General features: G+C 40.5%; 1 protein-coding gene across 1 annotated transcript; it reads right to left on the bottom strand.

Moving 5' to 3' along the window:
- Positions 1 to 1,376: 1,376 nt before the first annotated feature.
- LOC132884300 (endoplasmic reticulum resident protein 27) lies at positions 1,377 to 18,032 on the bottom strand. The gene is made up of 7 exons (XM_060918131.1): positions 17,975 to 18,032; positions 14,440 to 14,525; positions 12,273 to 12,410; positions 8,787 to 8,903; positions 7,826 to 7,951; positions 2,755 to 2,952; positions 1,377 to 1,415 (listed from the first exon to the last, which is right to left on the bottom strand). The coding sequence occupies exons 1-7, from the start codon at positions 18,030 to 18,032 to the stop codon at positions 1,377 to 1,379; spliced, it is 762 nt and encodes a 253-aa protein (XP_060774114.1).
- Between the last annotated feature and the right edge of the window lie 2,552 nt (positions 18,033 to 20,584).

The raw sequence follows: 20,584 nt of genomic DNA, 5'->3' as shown, positions 1-20,584 counted from the left end.
TCTTAAAATCCAGTGAATGTGGATAGAATAAAACCATTATTCCACTCAATCTTGTCGTACATGGCTTATAGCCGACTCACATGCATCGCCGGCTATCAGCTCATGTACGACTCGATTTTGTGGAATAACTTAAATATTATATCATAAACAACATTGACACTACTTTAGCCTTAGGCTGCTTATGTGATCTTTAAAAAAAAAAAAATTATTAACCTCAGTGCTGTCCAAAAGTCTGCCAAAGCCAAAGTTCTTCCTACGTCAAGTGGCGCATAGGGCGGCACCGATCTCTGTTTCCGTAGCCCTCGGCCTCTCGCCTATTACATCGCTAGGGTTACAATGGGGGGCTAGTCCTTTGGTAACCGCAAGAGTTTGACTCCCCACTCACATCTGTATTGCAGCGTGCCTTGCCAGACGGCAGTAGGTACCATTTTTATGATGGTCTTTGGTATGACCCGATCGTGAGTCGAACTCACGATCTCCCGATCAAGAGGCGGACATGCAAACCACTAGGCCACTCGCCGGTGTTCAAAAGTCTGAGGCACCCTATTATTTTTTTAAGTGCAAAACTTATGATAGTTTTTTTTTTTAATCTTATGACTTTGACACTATTGAGTCAGTACAAAAACATTTTAGATTTCTAAGCACAAAATTAAATATTACAGAAAAATGTTCGTATGTCAGTAAATAAAGCAGCATATTATGACCAAAAATACATCATGAAGGCTGCTGGATTTTGCTGCAAAAATAAGAAGCAAGCATGACAGTCAACGTGTTCAGAAGAACTGTGGCTGGTTCTGGATGATGCGCCGTAAAACTTGCAGCTCATTTCCTTATACTTGAGATTACTTTTTTTTTTTTAAACGCAAAGGGTCGTCTCACACCAAATACTGACTTTGTTTCATGTATTGCAATGTATTGCATTGCAGTATCTCTTGAGAGAATTAATCTCACACACACACACACACACACACACACACACACACACACACACACACACACACAGGCTTGTTTATCGCGTTCTCACTCCAGTTTAATTTAATTGTGATGATTGACATTTCTGCAAGGCCTCCTACAGTCTGGACTACATGATGTTTGAGGCCAGTGTATTTTTGTTACCTCCACAGATTTTTTTTTCACAGTTTGCCAGCGTCTGCGGTCCGAGAGAAAGCCACGCACCAGTGTAAATAATACAGTGTAGAGATTCGGCCTTGAAATAGAAGACACTGCAATTTCTCTCAGACACACCATACGCACAATTTTGTACTGGTTTTCAGACTATCTGGCCGTCTGCCTTTCTCACTCACACACACAAATCAGACAAAACACGAAGTCTTACATGTTGTAAAAGGTTTTAATGAAGGTGTGTTTGGTGAGATTCAGAGTTCAGACTTCACCTCAGGTTCTCCGGTCTCCTTCTGAGGGGAAAAACAAAACAAATCATCATGATTTGTGTAAACTCCAGCTCTGTATATACACTACACATTGAGCCTGCAATAATAAATAGTTATATTATTATACATACAGACCACTTTTTCCATGGAATAAAAACATGTATTCTATTCTCTTCTAGTGGGTTTATTGATGGCATGCAGTACTGTTATCATATCACTTATCCTCCATGTATTACACCACTCCGCAATGGAAAATGAGCATACAATTTTGTTATAATATCGCACAGTCAAGACAACATGACATCACACGTCAGAGCTCATGCGAATATCCAATGACAAAACTTTTCTGCTGTGTATACATAGAATTATTTCTGTGTCGGCCGGGAAAAAGAGAAGATGGGGTTATTTCAGTGCTAGGTTTAAGCGCTAAATAAATAAACTGAAAACACGCTGAACATCCGAAAGGCTGCCAAAACTTCATTATATTTCTTCACACATATTTACAAGAGAAAAACAGACCAACGGACATGAAAAAACTGGAAAAGAGACACATCAGAGATGTAAAACTTCCACGCTAGTGAGTGCCTATGATAGTTTGTAAACAAACATGGCCACGAGGTTTGCTTCATTAAAAGCAGAAGATTTTGAGAGAATTTTGGCTGCCAGGTCGCTCCATTGTGTGTAGCTGTCGATGTTGATTTAAAAAGTAAATTACACAGGGAAACTATAATAATAATAATAATCATCATCATCGGCTTGACTGCACTAGCATTGACCTGCACCAACACTACACCAGCTAGAAGCTAACTAGACTGCTGCACTAACAGCACTGAGTCACGGGTAAGCTAGCATTGGCCTTTGCTAATGCTACACCGACTGGAAGCTAACTGGACTGCCACGCTAACAGCACAGAGTCGCTGGTAAGCTTGCGTTGGCCTTCGAGAATGCTGATATGAAGTGTGTGTATGTATAATAATAATAGCTGGCTTTTTTCCGTGGTATTTCAGATATATTCCATTCAGCTACTCGTCTTCGACCCATTCAATATCACGCTAGCCGAATGGAACATATCTGATATACCACGGAAAAAAGCCAGCCAATATTATTTAATTATAATATGATGAGGAAATTTGCACTCAAATAATAAAGCTAAAACAAAACTCAACATACATCACCTGCATAAACAACTCCAGTTAATCACATGAAGAAATTTACCTTCACACTGTCATTATTTTTAACCTTTACTGTTGTGTAATTACCATTACCAGCATGTAATCATGTAACGAATGACTTCTCAGGGTTATATTTCTCCTACTCTGGTGTTTGCTCGGTCACCCAAGCTGTACCCATTTGGCCGCCGTACCTGGAGCTCTCCACTGAGGAAGGAGTCACAGAAGTTCTGCACACGCTCAGTAGAGATCTCGCCCGGTCCCATGAGCCACGTTTTGTCCGACTCAGCGTCGTAGAGGCCAACACGTGGGAGGTCACCTGATTTCAGTTTGAAGTAACCCAGTGCACGAGCATTGGCCTGATCTTTCCCGTTAATCAGCACAAAGAGCAACTACAGAAATGAAAGCAAGACATGCTAATATGAAAGTAAACATTTGACTGGTTATCTATGGAACCATATTTGTTGTAGAGCAGAAATTTGAAGAATTTGATTTCCAGCAGATAAACGTTTAAATTAATAAGATATCCAAACTATTTTATGACTTCAGTCATCAGTTAATTCATTTAATGGCCTGATGGATCAGTGGCAGCACGGTGGTGTAGTGGTTAGCACTATCACCTCACAGCAAGAAGGTTCTGAGTTCGAGCCCAGTGGCTGATGGGGGCCTTTCTGTGTGGAGTTTGCATGTTCTCCCCATGTCTGCGTGGGTTTCCTCCGGGTGCTCCGGTTTCCCCCACAGTTCAAAGATATGTAGTTAGGTTAACATGGAACAGCCTTGGGATGAAGTGCAAGTATGCAGCAACTTTGCTCTCCGATGATGAACTAAATTTCGTTGTACCTTTGTGCAGCTTAAGTTCTGAATTTTACCAGGTAAGAGCCGGAAACATGTTCATGAAGGTGCGAAGGCCTTAATTATACTCACTAATGGTTTATTAGGCTCATTTGCTTTATTATTTTTGAGAAAAAAATTAACTGTTAATTGTTTTGTTACTGTCACTCACGGTGTATTAACGCATGGTTTGTTCATGTAAACTGTAGGTGGTCAAGAAGGTAACTGGACTTGCTTGAAATCCTTGAAGATGTTTCATTTCTCATCTGAAAGGCTTTTTCAGTTCTGTCTGACTAGTGTGGAGTTCCAGGTATTTATCCTCGAGTGGACCAAAAGCAACCCTAAGGAAAGTCGTTGAGGTCACATGGGTCGTTGACCCTCACATACCCCTTTTCCACCAAATCGGGGCCAGTGCTGGTGCTGGTTCACAACTCGTTCAGCTTGCGAGCCAGCTGAGAACCAGTTTGCTTTTCCATAGCTCGCGGTGCTAAGGGAAGCCACGTCATTACGTCACTGTATATGCCAGTTACGTCACTGTATACATCAGTTACATCGCTACGTTTGCATAAACCTTGGCGCGAATATCGAAGCAAAAACAACACGGAAGAAGCAGCAGCAACAACAACAATAATAATGGATGACTTCGCGTTTGTACAGCTGCTGCTTCTCGTCGCTTAAAAATAGCCATCTTTCGCGGTCTTGTTATTGTTGTTGGTCTTAACAACTCCGCCCCCCCCCCCCCCCCGCTGACGTAAGCGGTTCTTTCCTCTGGCCCAGCAGAGAGTTGGTGCTAGCCTGGAACCGGTTTTTCTGGCCCCAGAGCCAGTTCTTTGTCAGTGGAAACAGAAAACCCGGTTTCAAACTAAGCACTGGCCCCGAACCAGCCCTGGAACTGCTTTGGTGGAAAAGGGGCATCAGTCGTCCTGTAGGTTGTTAGGGTCACTGGAGGCTGAGTGTGAAATGGTGTTAGCAGCCTAGAGTGTTGTTCGGGTGATCTATGGGTCATTGGCTTTCTCTGCCATCATGCGAGTCATTGAAGTCAGCTGAGCCTTGGTGTGGATGTGTATTCAGTTTCCTGGAAAGTGTGCCAAGGACTGCATTGTAGGTGGCTGATAAGTGGTGTCTCAGACCACCTCCTCTGTTCAGCGATGGTCTTTCCAGGTTGACAAAGATGGCTTTTTTTTACTCCTCTTTTACACCACCGGTCTTCTCTGGCTAAAATGCATACACTGCAGTCCTGAAACGAGTGTCCTTTGTTATTGAGATGAAGGTAGACTGTAGAGTCCTGGCCTAAGGCTCTCCTGTGTTGAGCCATGCGCTTGTGAAGCGGTTGTTTCGTTTCCCCAATGTACAGGTCTGTGCATTCCTCACTGCACTGAATTGCGTACACTACATTGTCCTGTTTGTGTCTTTGTTTTCTGTCCTTAGGGTGGACCAGTTTCTACCTCAGAATGTTATTGGGTTTGAAGTGTACAGGGATGTTGTGCTTGTAGAAGATCCTCCTGAGTTTCTCAGGCCCTGTTTACATTATTTCGAATCAGTGGATCATCAGATTAACGTTTTTAAAACGATTCACGTGCACACAGCAACACCAATGCACGATTCGCGTGCACACAGCAACGCCAATACACGGATACGCTAATCACATGACTAATTAGATGGCACGTCACATGATCCCAGTGCATATCGGGCATGCGTAAGTCACTCACCACTTGCAAGTGGAAGGATGGCAAGCGAACACCTTCTCCAGCAGATAAACACACCTGGCTGTGATGTTCATGTTCTCACTGAGTTTAAGCGCCTGAAGGAGGTTGAAATGTGTAAATAAACCTCAGTGCGGCTCAGCGCTTCCTCCCGCTCTCCAAATCACTCCGCCCTGAACAGCGAGTGCCCTCTGGAGGGTGCGCACTCCGGCCCTGCGCAGCTCACAGAGCGCGCGAGTGAAGCGCGCGAGCAGTGATTCGGGACTGAGCTGCTGTGTGTGTGATCCCAACGCCAGCGAATCAGGAAGGTGGATGTCACAGTGACGTTGTCCAATGACAACATCAGCTAGAGCTCAGCACAGCGTATCCTCAATGTTTACACAGCAACGGTTCAAATACGAACTGGGTTGAATACGTCGGCCCTGGCGGATTCCCGTTTCCCGGCATTTTAATGTGAACGGACAGTGCATCCACGAAGAAAACGAGACAGATACGGTCTAATATAAACTTGGCCTCAGATAATCCAGTGACCCTTATAACCTACAGGATGACAGAGGGTCAACGACCCATGTGACCTCAACGACTCTCCTTAGGGTTGCTTTTGGTCCACTAGAGGATAAATACCTGGAACTCTGCACTAGCCAGATGCCCCTTTTCCACCAAAGCATTTCCAGGGCTGGTTCGGGGCCAGTGCTTAGTTTGGAACCAGGTTTTCTGTTTCCACTGACAAAGAACTGGCTCTGGGGCCAGAAAAACTGGTTCCAGGCTAGCACCAACTCTCTGCTGGGCCAGAGGAAAGAACCGCTTACGTCGGGGGGGGGGGGGGGGGGGGGGGGGGGGGGAGGCGGAGTTGTTAAGACCAACAACAATAACAAGACCGCGAAAGATCGCCATTTTTAAGCGACGAGAAGCAATCGCGAAGTCATCCATTATTATTATTATTGTTGTTGTTGCTGCTGCTGCTTCTTCCGTGTTGTTTTTGCTTCGATATTCGCGCCAAGGTTTATGCAAACGTAGCGACGTAACTGACGTATACAGCGATGTAATGACATATACAGCGATGTAATGACATGTCTTCCCTTAGCACCGCGAGCTATGGAAAAGCAAACTGGTTCTCAGCTGGCTCGCGAGTTGAACGAGTTGTGAACCAGCACCAGCACTGGCCCCGAACCAGCCCTGGAACTGATTTGGTGGAAAAGAGGCAAGACAGAACTGAAGAGAGGTGAAACGTCTTCAAGGATTTTAAGCGAGTCCAGTTGCCTTCTTTAGCACTTACCTTTTACGATGGTCTGGATGACTGAGAACCTTCACAGACAGGTTTGTTCATGCGTTAAATAATGTCAGTGAACGTAACCTTAGTGTAAGCACTTTATATTACATTACAATATCCTTCCTACTTTGGTAGGAAGGATATAGTAACTCATATAATCAATCACGCTTTACAACCATGGTAAGCAGAAAAGCATCCTAGCATGCAACAGCAGAACACCACGTTGGGTTCCACTCCTGCAGCCAAGAACAGGAATCTTAGAATCAAGAACAAGTTCCTATTGAAGTGGCCGGTGAGTGGATAATATTACACGAGTGTATGTGTACACTACATATGCGGGCTTCATTTGAGGAGAACGCCAAGAGATGCCATGTCATTGCCATAAGTACAGTACCGTATGTGTTTGTGGTTCTCAAAGTGGGATCCATGATGTTTGTTAGAGTGGTGGAAATCTCAACCCATACTGTGTTATCAAGGTTATTATATTTAGGGGTCCACGCACCAAAGAAAACTCAACCCTAATGTGTTGTATCACTGAACTCTAAAATATTATTTGATAAATTGTAATAAATATTCATGAAATAGCAGGTGTCCCTGACTACAACAAGATTGAGAACCACTGGTATTATATACACTCACCGGCCACTTTATTAGAAACACCAGTACACTTTCTGTTTTACGCAGTTCTCTAATCAGCCGATCCCTTGGCAGCAGCACGATACATCAAATCATGCAGATACAAATCAAGAGCTTCAGTTGATGTTCACTTCAAATATCAAAATGGGAAAAATTGTGATCTCAAAGTGTGACTTTCACATGTGCCAGATGGACTGGTTTGAGTATTTCAGAAAGTGCTGATCTCTTGGGATTTACACACACAACAGTCTCTAGAGTTTACAGACAGAATGGTGCAGAAAACAAACAAACAAACAAACAAAAAAAAAAACATTGAGTGAGCGACAGTTCTGTGGGTGGAAACAAACGCCTTGTTGATAAGAGGGGTCAGAGGAAAATGGGCAGATTGGTTCGGGGTATATCCAGGAAGGATATAGTAAGGTCATAGCAACTCTTTACAATCGTGGTGAGCAGAAAAGCATCTCAGCATGCAACAGTAGATGATCACATTGGGTTCCAGTCCTGCCAGAACCAAGAACAAGGTTCTTGTAAAGTGGCTGGTGAGTGTATAATATTGCACGTGTGTGTGTACACTACATATGGGCTTGGTTTGAGGAGAACGTCAAGGGATGCCATGACGTGGATGTCAGGGATGTCGTGTCCCAGTTTAAAAAAAAAAAACCACAACATGATTCAGTAACATCTGTAATGTTCTGAGTTCATGAGAGCGTTCCAAGTTCATAAACTGACTCTTACCCTGATTCACTCAGAAACGCCAAGCCAATAATAATATATTATTATATCTGGTTATAACGAATGTCCCAGTGCATAGCTGGTGAGGAATACCTTTCCGGCGTAGTGAGGACCCAAAACCCTGACTCGCTCCTTCAGCTCACTGTAATCATCACTCCCCCTATTGGCAAAGAGCACAACGTGCACCTTCACTTTGGACTGGAACAGACCCACAGCAGACTGAGAGAGAGAGAGAGAGAGAGAGAGAGAGAGAGAGAGAGAGAGAGAAAGAGTGAGTGTAAATGACGAGGGTGACACATATAAGGAAAAGCTTGACTTGTAAAATCAAAGCAAAAGGCAATATTTTTTCTTCACATAATGAAAAATGTCAGAATTAAGATGAATATCCTGATTATTTTAGGATGTGATACACACATAGTTGGACGTGTCATGTATTACAGTGTGTTACAGCGTACTATAGCTTCTCTCACTACTGTAATACTAGATCATGAATATTTTTCTTGTAATCAATGATATATATTTTAAGAAATTTTCACAGCTTACAAAGAACAGAAGATGCAGAGGAGACAATTGTATGCATCGAGTGTAATATCTCATCTCATCTCATTATCTCTAGCCGCTTTATCCTTCTACAGGGTCGCAGGCAAGCTGGAGCCTATCCCAGCTGACTACGGGCGAAAGGCGGGGTACACCCTGGACAAGTCGCCAGGTCATCACAGGGCTGACACATAGACACAGACAACCATTCACACTCACATTCACACCTACGGTCAATTTAGAGTCACCAGTTAACCTAACCTGCATGTCTTTGGACTGTGGGGGAAACCGGAGCACCCAGAGGAAACCCACACGGACACGGGGAGAACATGCAAACTCCACACAGAAAGGCCCTCGCCGGCCCCGGGGCTCGAACCCAGGACCTTCTTGCTGTGAGGCGACAGCGCTAACCACTACACCACCGTGCCGCCCTCGAGTGTAATATGTACAGTATATTGTATTGAAGTAATATTTGGAACCGTGTGTGTGTTTGTGTGTGTGTTATATGTTGCTCTACCACTTGATTGTACTCTGTGATATAGCGGATGTTGCTGATGGTGAAGAAACGAACAACACTGTCCTTGTCGAGACTGTTCACTTTTGCTGGTTTTAGGTTCTCCTGATGCAAATCTGCCTGCAAAACACACATACACACACTTTTTTTTTTTTTAAAGACAATCATTTCAGTCTAGAAATATATAGGAATAACACAGCTCATCCTTTGTGCTCTTTTCCTTTTATCCCATAGAAATTTGCCAATTTGAACACATTCATATTTATTCACAAATTACATGTACACTTTATCCCTTTCTAATTACATTTAATGTTGTGGAACATCTGAAAAACAAACTAGTTCCTGTTCTCACATGTTATAAGCAGTCATCCCCTTATCAGCTCGTCTTTTTTCTCGCTCATAAAAGTTAGTAATACAAACAAAAAGCACCGCTTGTCATGTCAGGAAGAAACCTGAATGCACAAACTCAATCTTCTGGGCTGTAGACGTTCCAGTGGTGGAGAAATTACTGGTACCATGCGCCGACGCTGGAGACTCCTTCCTCCTTGAAAGCTTCATCATATTTAACAGTTATTCCATGAAATCAAGTTGTACATGAGCTGATAGTAGATGAGGCACTATTATTATATCCACATTCACTGGATTTTGAGAAACGGAGCATTTTTAATTTTTGCGAATTCGATAAATAAAAACTTTATACAAAATGTCCAACAAAATTTCCATTTAGAAGGTCAACAAACTGGCGAAATGACAGTAGCAATTTGTGAAAAATGTTATAATAATTCTTGAAAAAAAAAAAAGATACGTTCATACCATGAAATACTTTCATTCCATATTTTGTTCATTTAAAAAAAAAAATGTTTGGGGGGGTTATTTTCGAGTTTTTATTTCATCCTTGGTTGTTTTGTTTTTCTCTATTCACGGTATATGAGCTGATATCCTAGTAGTAGAGTAGCCAATCAGAGTGCACAATTGCTCATATCCAGTGAATGTGGATAGAATAATAGCAATTATTATACATACAGGCCACTTTTTGCATGGAATAAAAACGTTTATTCTATTCCCTTCTCGTGGGTTTATTGATGGCATGCAATATTATCATATTGCTTATCCTCCATGTATTACGCCACTCTCCCCAATGGAGAATGCGCTTGCAATATTGTTATATTGCTGCATGTTGTCAAGACAACACGACGTCACACATCAGAGCTCATGTGAAGATCCAACGACAAAACTTTTCTGCTGCGTATACGCAGAATTATTTCTTTGTCGGTCAGGAAAGAGAGAAAACTTGGATCAAGCACTAAATAAATAAACTGAAACTAAAGATGCACTGAACACCCAAAAGGCTACCAAAACTTCATTATATATTCTTCACGCATATTTACAAGAGAAAAACATACCAATGGACATCGAAAAACTGGAAAAGAGGCACATCAGAGATGTAAAGCTTCTGTACTAGCAAGTGACTGTGACAGTTTGTAAACAAACATGCTTTTAAATCAGCTTTAAAACCTGTATTACTTCATAGCTTTAAGATACGTGAAGCTGCCAAAAGGTATCCACGTCGCTTCATAACCGTATTACAAATGCTAATTTAATGAACAGTTCAGGTTAAGAGCATTCAAATCAGTCACTTGGCTGGTGGCCGTGTTGAAATTGTGCTTCACGATAGTTCTGAATGTAGTGTAAAGTGTAAGATCAGAAATTCGATTTCATGCTCCTCCAGGTCGTTGACATGAGTCAATACATTTCCTGAGAAGGAAGATGACAAAGTGATTGAAATATTTCAGAGGAAATGTCTCAGTGTGTCACGAATGTCAATGCAAAATGAGTTTTAAATACAATTACAGATCGAACAAGGTGAAATTATCAACCCATAATTATCAAAATTATCAACCCATATGGTATTTTGTGACTTTTACTGTAATATGGTTAACGTAAAGACAAATTCATCAATACAAGATTCTACCAGTATTGCTTGCAGTTTCAATTTTACATCGACAGTCAAAAATACCAGTCAAAAGTTTGTACACCCTTACTCTACTCATTCATCGGTTTGTATTTGGACTATTTTTTACACTGTCAACATCAAAATTATGAAATAACACATGAAATATATATGGAATTGCCTGTATGTGGTAAGCAAAAAAAGTTAAAAAAAATTTATATATATATACACACACACGTACGTTTCATATTTTAACTTCTTGAAAGTATCCAGCGTTTACCTTGATGACGCTTTGTACACTACTGGCATTATCTTAACCAGCTTCATGAGGTAGTCACCTGGGATGCTTTTCAATTAACAGCTATGCCTCATCAAAAACTAATTAGTGGACGAGTTTCTTGCCTTCTTAATGTGTTTGAGATCAAACAGTAAATAGTAAATCATAAAAATACAATAAATAGCCCTAATAAACAACTGTAGTAACTCATACACTATTACGTCAAGAACCAGTCAACTAAGTCAGGAGAAACGACATCCATTATTACTTTAAGCTACGAAGTGATAATGAAAATAAAACATTGAACAGGTGTTGCCAGGCAAAACAAACCTCACCTGGTAGCACTTATGATGAATACAAAGGAAGATATCATGAAAAAATAGGTACCCTATGGGTCCATGTGGCTACTGCTTATAAATAAAATTGTTTTCTGATCCCATGTCCATACAGTAAATATAGCATATATATATTTATTCCATGAGGCAGTAGCCACAAAAATGAAGCGCAATCCAAAAATGTAAACTTGGAAGTAAAATATACCCAGTGTCTGTACTTTACATTGTTCTACTCTTACCTCTTACAGTTTTCGAAACTGAAACCTCCGAACCGAGGCTGACATACACATGCAGTCACCATGACTGAAACTCTTATTTCCTGGAAAAGGCCTGATGCTAGAGCTCAATGGAATGCACTTTCCCTCTGTAAAAAGCATAAACATGTCTGAAAGTGATTTCTTTAGTCTATTTATTTCAAATGGTGAACCGAATTGTATACACTCACCAGCCATTTTAATTGGAACACGTGTATGTTCATGCACAGTGCACAATTGTTACATTCATACAGCATGATGACATAGTGGCTAGTGCCTCTATATGAGGCAGACGAGACAACAAAAAAGATTTTGACCTTTTTGGTGACCTTGACCGAATGACCCTCAAAATGTTGGAGGTTCTATTTGAGATCAATGCTCATCTATCCTGAAAGTTTTATGAAGATTGGTCCAGCTGTTTTCCTGTAATATTGTTAACAAAAAAAAAACCTGACCGAAAACAATACCTCGCCCCCTGGTGGACTCCATCCTGGGTGAGGTAATTAGGAGGTGTGTCCAAACTTTTGACTGAAATTGTGTAAGTAACAGTAGCTAGAGCTGCTAGAGGACAAAAATTTATCTTCTAGTTCAGAAAACGTAACACAAAGTTACAAAAGTAATTCAAGACCACATCACAGAACATAAACAGGAGCGTGAAAAACACACGTCTACCTTCCTGAAGACGGAGATGGTGTCTGAGTCGATGCTGTATTTAGCCCACACCTCCTTCTCATTGCACAGGGCGGCTGGAAGAGACTTCACCTCTTCAACAGCGGCTAGAAACTCCTCATAGCCAAGCCCTCCATCAGCCTGATACACACACAATTATATCACATACTGGACAGTGCAACATGGTGACTTTCACGCACAGAGTCAATTTTACCATCTCTAACAGTTCTGTAATTTGCAAGTTGACATTTGTAGAGACAATGTCAACATGCTTCTTGGTCTTAACTTTGCACACATTTGACCAAGTTTTCATGATTCAATTTGATGACAAATTCGTTTTTTTGCGGATTATGAAATTTACGTCAGGTCACGAAATTCACAATATTGCATTTGTGATCAGGAAAACCTTGACATAATAACGTGCATTTCAGTAATAACACCAAAATGCAATGTATTGTTGCCACTTTAGTGCATAACTCCTTCTCATTTTTGTTTAAACAACCACCTGTTCAGATCTTCAGTACTGTATTTTATCATTACTATGACGAGATGTTCATTGTGTTTTCATTCTGTGCAGAAAAATTGAAGATTAGTAACTACTCAGTTAAAAAAAAATCTTTTTGGCACAATTTGAAACAGCGAACTAAAAAAAAAAAAAAACCCCAAGGAATGGAAATGTGAATTTCAATAAATAAATAAATAAATAAATAAACGCTCTGACAAGGTGGGTTTCAGACAATTCGACAAAGCAATGTTTTGCAAAATTGATATTGAAAATTTTTTCCACATTTAAGTCACATGACAAGATGAGCAAATAGAAACGCTACTTTTCTGAAAAAAGAGTGCTCTGTAAGAGCTATCGCTAGAAGAGAAAACCCAGCTTTTATCGCGTAACATCGTTAATGAAAACAATTCATACGTTTTGTTGCAATTTTTAAAATATTGCTTCTATTGTATACAAAACTGCAACAGAAACCGGGTTAATATCTATTAGTGTAAATAAATACGGAGGTAATTATAGGAAATCTCTTGCACTGATTGGTCGAGAAATTCTGACTATTTCTCGATAATCACCTCGAGTGACTCGGGAAAATGGTGGCCAATCTCTTCGTCACCGTAAGTGAGGAAGAATTACAAATTACGAAAGAAAATGCTGTTCCTAAAAGCACTAAAGATGTTAAAGTTTGGTCTAAAACTATTCAAAGGTAAGGTGGAATTGTGATTTATTTTTATTTCAAAACAAAGTATTTTATGTGACTCGGCATAGATAAGTGACAAGTCATTATTACATTTGCGTGCTGCTTTTGAAGTTTGAGATAAAAAATTTTTTAAATATGATTTTTAAAAATAATCTGTGTATTTATAATAAAACAATTATCCGCCTCAGACTTCATCTCTGTTATTATTCACCGATGTTCACTTCGACTCTGGGTTTTATATTATAAGAATATATTTTGCGATGGAGCAGAAGATCGAGTGTGTTTTAGGGTGTTCGGGCATTCCTGGACAGAATCATAGCAAACACTGTAGTGTACTGGTTTTAATCTCTCTCTCCCATGCAGTTCGTCATGATTCTAGAAATATGTTGATGTAATTATCTCCATCATTACTACCACATTTGATATATTACTGCCATGTGCATGACCTTCAGTCGTAGTTAGATGGTATTTTTAGGTAATACCGGCCCAGAAAAATAAGGTAACAAGATAAAAATGTCTGCAGAAGGACAGCCAAACCCTCTACAGAGTTTTATATTCTGTCCTCGACTGAAGTTTTCAATTTTACTTCAATTTGAGGTCCATGTCCTCAATCCCAGACAATGTTAGGTTGTTGCTATGTTTGTTTATAGAGGCCAAAGGCAGCCAATCCCACAATGTCTCAGATGCACCCTTATTTCCGTCTTTATTTCCTCCTCCGCCCGGTGACTTGGGCCAAAAAGCTCAGCGTTCTGGGATCGCTAAACACAGGCATTTCCTGCGGCCAGGATTTCACCCAGGAGCACACATCGAGGTTATGGCACTAAGAACAAAGCTCTCCCACAGGGACGTTATTTTCTCTTCATCAGTCTGCATTCCTAAGCGTCTTCGCTGGTCACGTTTGTCTGTCTTTACCACCTCACGCACGATACACAAATGTGTGTGCTCCAGACAGGACAGACACACTCTCTGACCTCAAAGAACCCGATGATGACAACTTCAGCTGAGTCGATGAAGGTCTCTGCTGCAGAGATGTCCATCAGTCTGGGGAGGGTGATCTCTGCAGGTGGCACAAGAGCTGTATGTCAGGCACATTGCTAAATCTGCTTTATTTTATTATTATTATTTATTTTATTTTTTTTTAATGTGTACAGGCTTAAGAAATAACCAGCACAGCAAAATTCACTTATCTTGAGACACGGAACATAATGAATCTGTACGGACTCTACTGACTCCAAGTTTGGTCTTTATAAAGCATGTACACTGAAAAGGAAGGAAGCTAGGAACCCTTATGGAAGCTAGGATGTCTTAACTTAAAAAAAAAAAAAAAACATTGAAGAACATTATAAGAAATAAGTAAGAAATAGGGGCATGCTGTTGCAGGAAAACAATCAAACATGGGTTGGTCAAGATGCGGCCCAACGTGAAATTAATGTTGCCACCTTGATTATTTTGCAGCACAGCACATCCTGAAGTGTTTTTTTTTTAATTCCTCATATCACAGTGGGCGGTAAAAGAGAGCAACTGGACTTGCTTGAAGACGTTTCACCCCTCATCTGAAAGGCTTCTTCAGATCTGTCTGACTAATAGGGAGTATCAGGTATTTATCCTCTCATGGATGAAAAGCAATCCTAAGGTGCCGTTGAGTCATCTTGTTGGTTCTCTCTGTCCTCCTGTGAGTCACTGAAAACAGCTGGGTTTTGGTGTGCATTCAGTTGTCTGGGAAGTGTGCCAAGGACTGCATTGTAGGTGGCTGATAAATAATGTCTTAGACCCCCGCCTCTGTTCAGTGATGGCCGTTCCAGGTTGACAAAAATGGCTTCTTTAACTCCTCGCTCACACCAACAATCCTCTCTGGCTAAAACGCGTACGTTGCAATCCTGAAATGAATGTCCTTTGTTGTTAAGATGAAGGTAGACAGCAGAGTCCTGGCCTGAGGAACTGGCTCTCCTGTGTTGAGCCATGCGCCTGTGAAGCGGTTGTTTTGTTTTCCCAATATACGAGTCCGTGCATTCCTCACTGCACTGAATGGCGTACACTACGTTGTCCTGTTTGTGTCTGGCTATTCTGTCATTCGGGTGGACCAGTTTCTGCTTCAGGGTGTTACTGGGTCTGAAATGTACCAGAATGTTGTGTTTGTAAAAGATCCTCCTGAGTTCCTCCGATAGACCAGAAACGTAGGGAATGACAATGTTCTTGCGTTTGTTCCTGTTATCCTCCTTGTCCGTTATGTTCCTTTTTCTGCTCTTCACAGGCGCATGGCTCAACACAGGAGAGCCAGTTCCTCAGGGCAGGACTCTGCTGTCTATCTTCATCTTAACAACAAAGGACACTCATTTCAGGATTGCAACGTACGCATTTTAGCCAGAGAGGATCGTTGGTATGAGCGAGGAGTTAAAGAAGCCATTTTTGTCAACCTGGAATGGCCATCACTGAACAGAGGTGGAGGTCTAAGACATTATTTATCAGCCACCTACAATGCAGTCCTTGGCACACTTCCCAGACAACTGAATGCTCACCAAAACCCAGCTGTTTTCAGTGACTCACAGGAGGACAGAGAGATCCAACAATCCATTGATCACCCCAATGACTCCCTAGGCTATTCACACCCGGCCCCCAGTAGCCCACACCAATAGGATGACTCAACGACACCTTAGGATTGTTTTTCATCCATGAGAGGATAAATACCTGATACTCCCTATTAGTCAGACAGAACTGAAGAAGCCTTTCAGATGAGAGGTGAAACGTCTTCAAGAATCTTCAAGCAAGTCCAGTTGCTCTCTTTTACCACCCACAGTTTACTATGACCTGGATGACTGAGAATCTTCACAGACATCCTCATATCACAGTAATTTTCCAACAATTAAACTTTTTAATATAAAGAAAAAAAAAGACTCCTTACAAAAATGCTAAATAATTATTCAAATGAGCTGGAATTTTTTTGTGATGTCATAATTTTAATAAGAACAAACAACTGTAGACTTTGAAGACAGTAAAACAGTAGTGTATAACCATACACATTAAAACAAATAAAATAAAGCTAATGATCAAATTCTAGAACCATATTAAACATTCCAAGACCACTCAATGAATCAGTTATCCAGTGGGTCACACAACAGACCCTGCTGAACATTCTAGAATTCTCCAGAATTCCGCACAATCATGACCCAATCCAGCTCCGCCATTCTGGTACTACAGAGTAAAACACATTCAACATTCTTGAATTGTACACTGAACCCTACAGCATTCTAGAATTGTGCTGTCGACCCCACCGAGCACTGTGAAGTCTGATGTCACTGAACGTTCTAGAAATCACTGCGTAGAACTTAGTCACTCACTGAACATATAATTGAGTAAATATGAATTAAAATGAATTGTAGATGACCCCATTCTAGAGCATCGCCATCAATCTTACTTAACATCAACTTGCATAACATTCTAGGCTGAACATTATATAATAATAGACCCCCCCCAACAACCTGAGTAAATCTGACTGAACATCCGACTCTGAAATATTCTATAATAACGGATTCCCTCATTCTAGAACCCCTCAATGCATCCTATTGAAATTTTCTACATTTGTAGATTCCCCCATTCAATTATACCTGAGCAAATATGACTAAACAGTCTATAATAATGGGTTCCCTCATTCTAGAACCCCTAAATACAGCCGGCTGAACATTCTAGACAGAACATTCTATATATTTGTAGGCTCCCCCATTCTAGATTACTTAAGTACACAGTCTATAACAATTGATGCAACCCCCAAGTAAATTGGCCAAACATTCTTTAATAATGGATTCCCTCATTACAGAACCCCTAAATACATCCTACTGAGCATTCGAGACTGAACATTCTATATTTGTAGATATACATTTCCCATTCTAGAATACCTGAGTAAATATGATGAAACAGTCTGTGTAGATTTCCCCCATTCTAGAACCTCCAAATAGACTGATTGAAAATTCTTTAATAATGGAGTCCCTCAGTTTAGAACCCACAAGTACATTCTACTAAGCATTCTAGAATACTTGAGTAAATATGACTACATAGTCTATAATTGATGCAATTGTTCTAGAACCCCCAAGTAAATTGACTGAAAATTCTTTAATAATGGATTCCTTCATTCTAGAACCCACGAGTACATCCTACTGAACATTTTAGAATGAGCATTCTATATTTGTAGATTCCCCCCATTCTAGAACACCTGAGAAAATATGACTAAAAAGTCTATAATTTTAGATTCAGCCATTCTAGAACCCTCAAGTAGACTGACTAAACATTCTTTAATAATGGATTCCCTCAAGTACATCCTACTGACCATTCTAGAATGAGCATTCTATCTTTGTAGAGTCTCCCATTCTAGAGTACCTGAGTAAACCCTAATGAACATGCAGACATATAATTACCCACTAAACATATTCTAAGGTTGCCCAGTTGACCCCACTGAACATTCTGGTCATTTCCTGAATGTGTGATAGAGATCCGTTAGAGATCAAGCAAGCTGACCTTTATCCTCTGCTCTGCTGCAGGTGACCAGGAAAGAAACCAGAAGAAGGAGCAACATTTTGGAAGATCAGCAGCAGAGCACCAACAGAAAGCAAAGAAAGAGTATAATATCTTGTTCCCATTCTTGGACCCCCAATGTGAATCATGTGACCTGCTGGAAGAGTGTTGATTGGTCTAATCTGTGAGAATCAGGCAGGTGTCTTTGATAATGTTAAGGTCAGAATGCATTGGATTACGTGTCACAGTGCTAGTGAGGGACTTCTGGTTACAGAAAATGTGAATAGAGATTATATTTGTGGATGATATAATACTTATAGGACCTAAACACATACATTAAGGGAAATTTAATAGAAAGGATTTGAATCGCTAGAGCATATCAAAGCCGAGAATATTTGACATGAAGATATGCATACATGTTCAGAACAAAATGATTCATTATTAATATTTAGATTTTACATGACACGACACATGTGGACTGCTGTGTATTTAAGGAGGAAGCTATTCAGCTATTTAAATGTGGATATTTTTCACAGATTTCCTGCTAATTTTCTCCATAATGATTCATGAAACCTATTAAAGCATGAAGATTGTTTTGTTGTTTGTTCAGCAAAGTTTGTTAGCCATTACGATTGGCTCATCATTTTCACTGCTAACGCTAGCTGGCTAGCTCACCTGGAGTGAAACTGACAGAATTTCTGAAAAGATTTTACTTCATATGAGGAAATGTTCTTCACTAAAGCGATCCAACTAGCTAATATGATGTAATCTGACAGGATTTTGAAGAGCATTTTTTAAGCCACATGAATACGTTTAGAAATTTCATTGAGGATGCTAGCTAGCTAGCTAATATGAGGAAAGTTACATTTGGCAGCAGGATGTTAAAGCACTTGTACAAATGAAATCTGGAGAAATGCTCAGGTTTTTGAGTGTCCGAGTGTGAGAGACTTCATTATCCTTTTTTTTTTTTAAATCAAAATGAGATATTCTAGTTAATGAGCTTTATCATGACAGGGAAACCAACATAATTGTTTTGTATTCCTATTTCCTTATTCATCATCCAATTTTGTTGGAGGAAGTTACCTCAGTTTGTTTGCCTTTTCCCAACATACCTCAAAAAGCAGTGAAAGGATTTTAATGAAATTTTGAGGAAATGTGGGCCATGAGCCAAGGAACACATGATTAAATTTTGATGCAAATCCCAATATGTGGCTTGGCAGAGGTATTCACTCTACTGAGTGCACTTCTCATTCCTAATTGCTTCATTGCTATAATGCTAACTGTCTGGCTCACATGAGCTAATGACCATTTCTGAAAGGAGTTTGTATCATATTAATACATGCCCATCACTAATACTAGCTAAGCTGGCTAGCTAAGATGACCTAACCAGATATATTTTCTGGAATGATTTTAAATCATACTGGTGCATCTCAAAAAATTAGAATATTGTGAAAAAGTTCAATATTTTCCATCAGTTATTTAAGAAAGTGAAAATGTTATACATTATAGACTCATTACACAAACTAAAATGTTTCAAGCATTTTTCTATTTTAATCAGTATGGCATACAGTACAAAAACATTTTAAAATAATCTCAAAATATTAGAATATTTCATTTCGAGTTTGAGTAAAACAGTATGAACACAGTGCATCTCTCGGTCTAGTTCAGTACACACAACCACAATCATGGGGAAGACTGCTGACTTGACTGTTGTCCAGAAGATGATCACTGATGCCCTCCACAAGGAGGGTAAGCCACAAAAGGTCATTGCTGAAAAGGGTGGCTGGAAAAGGTGCACAAGCAACAGGGATGGCCGCAGTCTTGAGAGGATTGTCAAGAAAAGTCGATTCAAGAACTTGGGAGAGCTTCACAAGGAGTGGACTGAGGCTGGTGTCAGTGTATCAAGACCCATCACGAACAGACATCTTCAAGAAAGGGGATACAACTTTCGCATTCCTAATATCAAGCTACTCCTGAGCCAGAGACAATGTCAGAAGTGTCTTATCTGGGCTAAGGAGAGAAAGAAATGGACTGTTGTTCAGTGGTCCAAAGTCCTCTTTTCAGATGAAAGTACATTTTGCATTTAATTTGGAAATCACAGTTCTAGAGTCTGGAGGAAGAGTGGAGAGGCACAGAATCCAAGGTGTTTGAAGCCCAGTGTGAAGTTTCCACAGTCTGTGATGATTTGGGGTGCCATGTCATCTGCTGGTGTTGGTCCACTGTATTTTATCAAGTCCAAAGTCAACACAGCCATCTACCAGGAGATTTTAGAGCACTTCATGCTTCCATCTGCTGACAAACTTTTTGGAGATGCTGATTTCCTTTTCCAGCAGGACTTAGCACCTACCCACAGTGCCAAAACTACTACCAAATGGTTTGCTGACCTTGATATTACTGTGTTTGATTGGCCAGCCAACTTGAACCCCATAGAGAATCTATGGGGTATTGTCAAGAGGAAGATGAGAAACACCCGACCCAAAAATACAGATACGCTGAAGGCCGCTATCAAAAGCAACCTGGACTTCAATAACACCTCAGCAGTGCCACAGACTGATCACCTCCATGCCACACCGCATTGATACAGTAATTCACGGTAAAGGAGCCCCAACCAAG

This window comes from Neoarius graeffei, chromosome 4, assembly GCF_027579695.1.
Source record: "Neoarius graeffei isolate fNeoGra1 chromosome 4, fNeoGra1.pri, whole genome shotgun sequence".
In the NCBI taxonomy this organism is placed as follows: Eukaryota; Metazoa; Chordata; class Actinopteri; order Siluriformes; family Ariidae; genus Neoarius; species Neoarius graeffei.
This window is presented reverse-complemented; position numbering and strand designations above follow the sequence as displayed.

Bases quoted from the DNA above. Each gene is read 5' to 3' on its own strand.
- LOC132884300 (XM_060918131.1), bottom strand. From the start codon at position 18,032: ATGTTGCTCCTTCTTCTGGTTTCTTTCCTGGTCACCTGCAGCAGAGCA. The intron at 8,904-12,272 runs GTAGACGTGTGT...TGTGTTTTGCAG, and splicing joins CCATCTCCGTCTTCAGGAAG to GCAGATTTGCATCAGGAGAA. The intron at 1,416-2,754 runs GTACGGCGGCCA...TTTTCCCCTCAG, and splicing joins TCCTCAGTGGAGAGCTCCAG to AAGGAGACCGGAGAACCTGA.